The sequence below is a fragment of the Micropterus dolomieu genome, linkage group LG22 (assembly GCF_021292245.1).
Source record: "Micropterus dolomieu isolate WLL.071019.BEF.003 ecotype Adirondacks linkage group LG22, ASM2129224v1, whole genome shotgun sequence".
Lineage (NCBI taxonomy): Eukaryota > Metazoa > Chordata > Actinopteri > Centrarchiformes > Centrarchidae > Micropterus > Micropterus dolomieu.
The window spans coordinates 8,050,497-8,059,048 of NC_060171.1; the positions used below are offsets into that span (position 1 = coordinate 8,050,497).

General features: G+C 39.2%; 2 protein-coding genes and 1 long non-coding RNA gene across 9 annotated transcripts in view; all 3 read left to right on the forward strand.

The window, feature by feature from the left end:
- pik3c2a (phosphatidylinositol-4-phosphate 3-kinase, catalytic subunit type 2 alpha) overlaps positions 1 to 6,174 on the forward strand; it is a gene marked incomplete in the record, with an annotated part of 51,480 nt that extends 45,306 nt beyond the window's left edge. Inside the window, 8 exon segments of the mRNA XM_046037789.1 lie at positions 1,521 to 1,630; positions 2,163 to 2,370; positions 2,494 to 2,618; positions 2,934 to 3,051; positions 3,148 to 3,229; positions 3,488 to 3,594; positions 3,713 to 3,838; positions 4,050 to 6,174. Coding sequence (XP_045893745.1) covers positions 1,521 to 1,630; positions 2,163 to 2,370; positions 2,494 to 2,618; positions 2,934 to 3,051; positions 3,148 to 3,229; positions 3,488 to 3,594; positions 3,713 to 3,838; positions 4,050 to 4,232 — 1,059 coding nt within the window.
- The window catches only part of LOC123961955 (inositol hexakisphosphate and diphosphoinositol-pentakisphosphate kinase 2-like), a 318,451-nt gene that overhangs the window by 150,251 nt on the left and 159,648 nt on the right, over positions 1 to 8,552 (forward strand). The window lies entirely within an intron of this gene.
- On the forward strand, positions 7,476 to 8,314 carry LOC123961981. Its single transcript, XR_006822813.1, has 3 exons — positions 7,476 to 7,587; positions 8,128 to 8,176; positions 8,265 to 8,314. It is a non-coding gene; the product is annotated as an uncharacterized LOC123961981 (long non-coding RNA).

Below are 8,552 nucleotides of genomic sequence, written 5' to 3' on the forward strand. Positions count from 1 at the left end.
CGGGCTTTTCCTCAACCTGTTGTCACTGGTGAGACAGAACACACACACAAAAACCATATAATAATAATAATAATAATAATAATAATAATAATAATAATCTTTATTTGTAGAGCACTTTTCAAAAACAAGTTACAAAGTGCTTTAACAAGTGTAAAGACAATAATACCCCAAAAACAATAATACAAGATAAAAGCAAGAAAACATTGAAAAGACTAAAATACACATTTAAGATAAATATAAAATAAGTAAAATAGAATAAAATAAAAGGGATAAAATAAAGTCAAATAAGATCGGAAAGGCTCTCCTATAAAAGTATGTTTTAAGAAGGGACTTAAGAGTTCACTGACTCAGCCTACCTGATTTCCTCGGGCAGGCTGTTCCAGATACTCGGGGCCCTGACAGAAAACGCTCTGTCCCCTTTAGTTTTCCATCCAGGCGTGATGAGATGAAGGCGTGTAAAATGGTCTCGGTGTCCTTAAAAGTTAACATACACACACGTATGCGCACACAGCATAGATACATAAACACACCAGTTATGTATACACACATACATGACAGAAAGAAATGCAGCACAATTGGTCACATGGGTGTTTTCATTAAGTTGACGTTTTTTCATTGTTGTTAATATGGTTGTAGTTCTGGCTGCAGATGCTGAAACCAGCAACTGCGGGGCATTTTATCTTTTAAAAAAAGTCTAATATGATCAACAAACAGAATAGTTGCCGATTAATTTTATGTCAATCAACTTGCTGATTAATTGACTAGACGTTGCAGCTCTAGTTGTAGGGCAGTTGCTCTAGTTGCTTGTTCTTGCATCTTGGAACTGATTTGTTTTCTTACTGCATTATTTGACATTCAGATTTTTTTCCTACGGCCTTTTTAGTAGTTTGGCCTGCTTTTTAAAGCGTCCTCCTTGTTAAGCTGAACAATTTTCTTTTGCACCTGCATGAGCCAGAAAATGAGATATGCAAACCAAGCAGTTATATAATGAATCACTGCTTCACTGTTGTCCTGGAAATGTCTCTTTGGAGAATATGCTGTAGTAAATGGCGTCTTGATGTTTCTAATAAGGGTTGCTGCTGTTTGTTGTATTTCTAAAGGGGCAAGTGTAGTTGTATCACCTTTCACACAACACAACAGGCAATTCAGAGGGCTTAATTAAATAAATTTAAACGTGAGTGTAGCTAATGTCACATTGACTTTTAGTAACATTATTGGCATTATTGTGAAATGATAGCTCCATCCATCAAAATGCTCGACAGCCCGAAAACCAAAAAAATAAATTATACATAAGTACTTTTATGACCTCATCATACTGTGTTTAGTGCTATTAACATCTTTCATATGTTCTTTCATATGAATGTAGACTATATTGAAGTCCTAATGCTATTGCTATATGTTGTGTATATACAGTATAGATACAAAATGAAATCTACTAAACTACTTTGGAAATTAATAACCCAGAAATGTGTTTAAACTTGTGTGTTCATCTCTTCTCATGGTGTGTCTTTGTGTCATAGATGACGTCCTCAGGCCTCCCAGAGCTGACAGGCTCTCAGGATCTGAAGTATGTGTTTGATGCCCTGCAGCCACACAACACAGACGCTGAGGCAACTATCTTCTTCACCAGGTAAATGCATTAACTTCTGTTCTCCCAGCTCTGAGTGTTAAATGTAATTTCACCTATTACACAACCTCAAAATTGGAAACATCACAAGAAATGACTAAATCAAGCACTCCTAATGTTTTTTTTTCTCTTCTAAAGTATTCAGAATACGTATATGTGCACAGCTACACTTTTGTCCACAGCTGTTATTTTGAATTCAAAGTTGTTTGTGTTTTTGTTGCTGCTACAAACTCAAATTCCACCAGGTGGTAGTAAAGGAATAGGAAGGAACAGAACAGCTGCCGTCTCACATTACAAAATAACAATATAACAAAAACTCCTCCGACACACTAGAAACATTATCAGGTAAACCTTGTTTTTGTAAGACTAGGTTACATTTTAACTAAGTTTGTAGACAAAAGAAATGTGCTTTGTGAAAACTTTGTGTAACAGCTTTAGGTCAAAGAAAAATAAAAAGTTTCACCTTCTATCTATCTCTGGCTCCGATTTCTCCCGTATTTTTTCTTTACACCCCTCTATTCCCCCTCCTCTCCAGGCTGATAGAGTCCAGTCTAGGCAGCGTGGCCACCAAGTTCAACTTCTTCATCCACAACCTTGCCCAGCTACGATTCTCCGGTTTGCCAGCCAATGACGAGCCCATCCTGTCTTTCTCCCCCAAGACTTACACTCTGAAACAGGAGGGCCGCATAATACACGCCTCCATCTATTCCTTCCAGAAGAGATACAACCCCGACAAGCACTATGTGAGTTTCATTATGTCACGTTTGTCTTAAAATTATTTTCTTTTCTGTGTTCCGTCACAATCTCTGGATGTAAACTGGTAAAGTAATGACACATGACTGCATGGCTCTGTCCCTTCTCTGCAGACGTACGTGGTGAGGATCATGAGGGATGGTCAGAATGAGCCGCAGTTTGTCTTCCGCACTTTTGATGAGTTTCAGGAGCTTCACAACAAACTCACCATCCTCTTCCCCCTCTGGAAGCTGCCGGGGTAAGACATTACCTCTGCTGTGACTCTCAGCCTGTTAATTACTGATCTAATTTCCTTAATAGGAAATTGTGAAACTGTACTTTTCTTTATTGACAATATCAGGGCTTGGAACAGTGTGTTTAGCAAGTTACTTGGCATGTTTTGGGGAGAGAGAGAGAACAGCTTCTGGATTAATATCCCTGTACTACAAGCCCACTTTCACCCACTTAACTTTGCCTCTATGATCTTGTGACGCTACCTTAGTACAGTAACACTGAGGAGCATTACACCAGATTTTGTAGAACAGTAACTGTAACTTGTCTCTCTTATCTCTAGTTTCCCTAACAAAATGGTGCTCGGTCGCACTCACATCAAAGAAGTGGCGGCCAAGAGGAAGCTGGAGCTCAACAACTATGTCCACAACCTGATGAGAAGCTCCACAGAGGTCACCCAGGTACACATGCAAATGCTCAGTACTCGCTACACCCAGTGGGACAGTGTTAGTAATTTGTACCAGTCAATGAAGTAATCTCATGTCCTTATTTTCTAGTGTGACCTGATCTACACCTTCTTTCATCCAATTGCACGGGATGATAAGACCGAAGGTTTAGATGCCTCGCCGAAAGTGCCAGGTACATACCTGCATTTTTCATTCCCATTCTTCGAGTAGTTGTCATACTTTCACAGTATGACAAATACTGTGAGTATGCCACAGGGAGATGATTACTGAAACAATTAAGTTTATAATGTTCATTATAATTTTAGTTATTTGTTGGGTTACAAACACTGTCTACCCAAGAGAAAAGGCTTCATTGACGTTCATTTAAAAAGGTGTGTATCCTTGTGGTAACATTTTCATCAATATGATGTGTTGTATCTGACTGTTGCAGAGCCTCCATTGAGTCCCACTTCTGGTCGGGTGGAAGGAGAAGTGAAGCTCTCAATCTCTTACAGGAACAGCACTCTCTTCATCATGGTCATGCACATCAGAGATCTGGTAAACACAGCGATGATTTAATACATATCCCGAGATGCTGCTTTGACAGTTAGCTGTGCTGTTTCATTCTTATTTTGTTTATTTATCTGCTGCTAATAATTCATCTGCTCCCCTTCAGGTTTCTGAAGATGGAACCGATCCTAACCCATATGTGAAAACCTACCTGCTTCCAGATCCACACAAGACTTCCAAACGCAAGACAAAGATCTCAAGGAAAACCAGGAACCCTACTTTCAATGAGATGGTTAGGAAATATAAGAAAATATAACATTTATATATTAAGCGAATATATTCCTGAACTCAAGAGCCTTGGTTTTGGTTTCATAAAGGTTTTCTTTTGATAAGAACATTGTGTTAACTGGTTCATTCATGACCAACATGCTTGTGACCAGCTCATTCATGGCCATCAGTCAGAACAGACACTTTATTCACTTTTCCCTCATCTCCCTCCGCAGTTGGTGTACAGTGGCTACAGCAAGGAAACCTTGGGCCTGCGGGAACTTCAACTGAGCGTGCTCAGTGCAGAGTCGCTGCGTGAGAACTACTTTCTGGGCGGCATCACGCTCAGACTCAAAGACTTTGACCTCAGCAAGGAAACGGTCAAGTGGTACAAACTTACGGCCGTCCCCTACTTCTAACCCCCACCTGCCTCTCCCGAAGCCGGGAACAACTCCACCTCTCCAGACAAAAGCTGCATTCACATCATATGGGAAAGTCGGCATATACGGCCTTACTTGAAAATACTAGTCACCTGGGTTTTAAGTTCATAAAAATAATGCTTCAGAATTTGGGGTCTGGAGATGAACGCTCATTTTTTTGAAGGATAAGCAGTGATATTTTCCTTTTAAATCTATCAAACTAAATGGACTATTTCTTGTTGTAATTTGTGTTCTTAACACGTCATGGCAGGGTACAGCTGTGCTCGTTGCAGAAAAACATGGATCACTAAGTACATATGTGTTGAACAACTGATCAGTAATGACCTCCTTCTACAGAATTTCATCATTCTTACAGCTTAAATAAGGTTGAACAGCTCCAAGTCAGTGCTTATAATGATCGTGATGCTTTGGTGGTTGTTCCCATATGACATGAATGCAGATTTAAAGACTCCTTCAGACGCACCCTCAAAGTGTGACCGAACAGGCCAATTCACAAACCCTCAAAGGGGAGCCTGCTCTCCATTCTTGACTATTTTTCTCTTTCCCTCTTTAACTAATCAAGATTGTTTCTGTGACAAACAATCGCCACTTATTTTGTCTCTCTTTTTCCTAAACTATAACGAAGAGCTGTATTGTTTTGTACATTTTTGATATTAGAGGACCAAAACGGCTTACTTCCAGAAGAGTATATATAGATTGACACATTTATTTTTTAAGGAATAGAAAGGGGGCTCATTTTTACATTTTCCTTGTTTATTTTCTATATAGAGAAATAGGAGGCGTTGGGGTTTCCTGCTTTGCAGCAGACACTTCTGGGTAGAGTAGTCTAACACACCAGATTCCAGGAAATCAACAGTGACCTTATGATTCCCCAAGAATGTGCCAAAAGTAATGAGAAGGACGGCAAATCAAACCACTCTCCTGAGAAGGGTGCTGAACAGGGTGCCTTTGTTTGTGCTCACAATCTCTTTAATTCTCAACTTGGCCTTATTGCTATATATATTTTATTAACAATCTGATAAGTCGTTATTAAAGAAAAATCTATATTCTGTAAAGCTATATCAGTAGTTCTTCCAGAGCAGGTCTGGTGCCGGCATGGCACCAAAAAGGTGCTGCCACTAAATGCACACTACCAGGTCTTTCTCTCATGGTATTACTTGACTATTTTCACACAGCACACCTTAAAGGGGAACTTTTATCATAAGCTTTGGAACATGCTCAGAGATCATGGTTGCCCGCAGACGCTGATCATAAGTCAGTTTCCTTAAGGTGATTTAAAACCACAATTCAGACTTCTCAACATGCAGTTTAGGGACTGAGTTACAACTGGAGTCTGGATGTGAGGCTTTATCAGCTCAGGCAGCAATACCACACTCACTCCCAGTGCTGAATAGTGGTGTAATGACGCCGTGATAAGTAACTGGATAAAAACTTAACCTAACTTAAACTGCCAGTGAAGTCCAGATCCAGCCAGGTTTTATGATATTTAAGTGAGAGAACATTCTGAATGTTTAGGGAATGTAAGGAAAACTGAACACATATCAGCGATGAAAAGCCACCTTTATCTTTAAACATCGTCACAAAAAGGGAACAAGATCCTGAGCAAGAGATTAGCTGCTTTCCTCTCCACTTGCTAACTATAAATCTAAAGTTGTTGTTAATGTTTAATAAAGAAATTAAGATGAATTTATCTGAAAAGGTTTTTTAAGAGAAGCTCTGCAAGACATTTGTGATCAATGAGCAACACTCAACACTATGAATATTAGTGACTCACTCTTTTAGTGACTGTACAAAGAAAGCAAGCAGAGTTTGTATTAACATGGCCAGTTATTTATTCTTAATTGGTGACCTGTAACCCGAATGGATCAGTGTGTACTGTAATCCCTCTTTCCTAAAGCAAATTAAATGTTTTTGGAACAAATACGATGTGATGCTTTTTGTTTCTGTTGTATAAAATGTGCTGGGTGTGTAGTTGAATTGCATGAATTACAGACACACAGCATTGGCCATCTTACATTGTGTTAAGTTATTTTACTCTGTTTTTACCCAAAGAGTAACGGATTTTGTAAGGTTTATATTCAATCAAACCAGTTACATGGTATAATTACAGTTGGCTAATGATTATCTCCATTAATGCAGGTGTGACTTTGGCTAGTTCAAGGCTACTGTCATTGTATTTTATGGACAATTCCTCATCTGCATTTAGCGGAACAGTCACCATCTACACACATTGGAAGCAATCTAGGATTCAGTGTCTTGCCCCAGGGACATTTTGACATGTGGACAGGTGGAGCTGGAGATCGAACAACCAACCTCTCTAACACCTTTGGTACTGCTGCTCTCATTCATGCATGAAATAGAAACCATGCTATTGTAAATAGTTTGCATGGTATCTGAAACTCGGTCAGTAAAGAAAATACATATAACCTTGAGCCAGAGACTTTATCCAGCGGTGGTACACAGGAGCACTGCTGGCCACATGTTCATCGTGAGGTTAGTGATCTTATTAGATTGTCAAGTGATGTGCATAAATAAGCACAGTATAATTGATGGGGGGCTTTAAGAAAATATTTTGACACAGAACCTTTCCAATAGACAGAACCTCAAGACCAAACAAAAGGGCTCTCTTAAAACCCATACGATGTAGGTTAATATTTTAAAATGTTGCATCCCCAAACAAGGGGTCTAATTAACTTGGGGTCAATAATCTATAATCCTTGTTTTCAGCAGCATTTTTTTCTTTTTACTGTAGAATGAGGTTGTTGACAAAGTTTTAACTAAATTCACAATAATCTGAAATATGTACGGTTAAACACGGATTGGGGAGTAATATTCAGTTAATCTTGGTGACCGTGAGTAAAAGTTATCTACATTAGAGGGTTACAAGGTAGTTTATTTATCAGTATCCAAGACAAGGTTTTATAATGAAAAGAAAGTTTGTAGTCCCTTCATGCTACACTCACAGAACTTAACAGATAATTAAATGTGTATGAAAATATGGTAAAATTTTATTAAACGGTTATTGTACACTTACTTTTATAAATATGTAATAAAACATTAGAAAACAGAAAAGCTGCCACTCTCCCTACATGACAAAATACAATCGTTAATCATTTATGTATTTTCTTAGTTTTTTTGAAGACGTTACGAGGGAACATATTTGGTTTAAAACAAGTTTATTATAACCATTTCTCTTGAACGCGTTAGGCAACGCCAACAAAGCTCTTCTCTGCGTCATTGCGTCATTTCCGACGCAGGCGCAAAATACCATTTTCTGTCGCGTGTGCGGCCTCTCTTCCTCCACCGCCATCATGGGTCGCATGCACGCTCCCGGGTGAGCTCTCTTTTTATGATTTAAAGTTAGAATTTTATGTTGGTGGATCGGTTTTGATGGCAACACGTAGCTTGTGAACATGTTATGGTTGGCTGAGGAGCAAATCGAGCTCTTTAATTCAACCTAGAAGCGAGAAAATAACTTAAAACATGCGCACCCTCAAAATCGACACCTATCTCCAGCTAGCTAGCATGAACGTTAGCAGACGGCACCAGTGGCTCGCCACGATTTTCCTGCTTGACTGTAGCGTCCAGGTTAGACAGTTAAATGTTACATATTCACATAGAAATGCAGGATTTTCCGTGCTGTTGACTAAGGAGTTAAACCCTCGTAACGTAAGAGCTTGGCGTTACGTTTTACAACGGGTAACAGCGCTAATACGAGCATGAAGCTAGCGTTAGCCGGCCCATCAACCCTCAGTCAACGTTAATGTCAAGATTTGCACGTGCTAGAAATTAGTTGCTTTCATGTAGTGTTTGCTTTCACATTTCTGTCCAACTAAAAGTCTAATTAGTCGCATATCTTCTTTCTCTTTTACAGAAAGGGCTTGTCCCAGTCAGCTCTGCCTTACAGGCGCAGTGTTCCCACTGTGAGTATACAGAAATGTGTCTCGCACAGTGACAGTCGCTTAACTACTTTATGTACCGAGTTGGTAATCATTTAAACATTACTTGCAGTGGCTGAAGCTCACATCTGATGATGTCAAAGAGCAGATCTTCAAGCTGGCCAAAAAGGGTCTGACCCCCTCTCAGATTGGTAAGTTGTTTTATGAGATACTCTGGGTCTAGAAATTAACTTAAGTATTGTGTTGTTTTTGCTTAAGCAGAATAGTAAATATAACAACTTAAAGCACGCCTATCGTGGACGCCAACTGTACAGGATGCAGTCGTCTCCAGCAGTACATATGGCTGTATAAAATATTTAGTTTGTGTAGCATTGGCTGATTATGATTTTTTTTTTTTTTT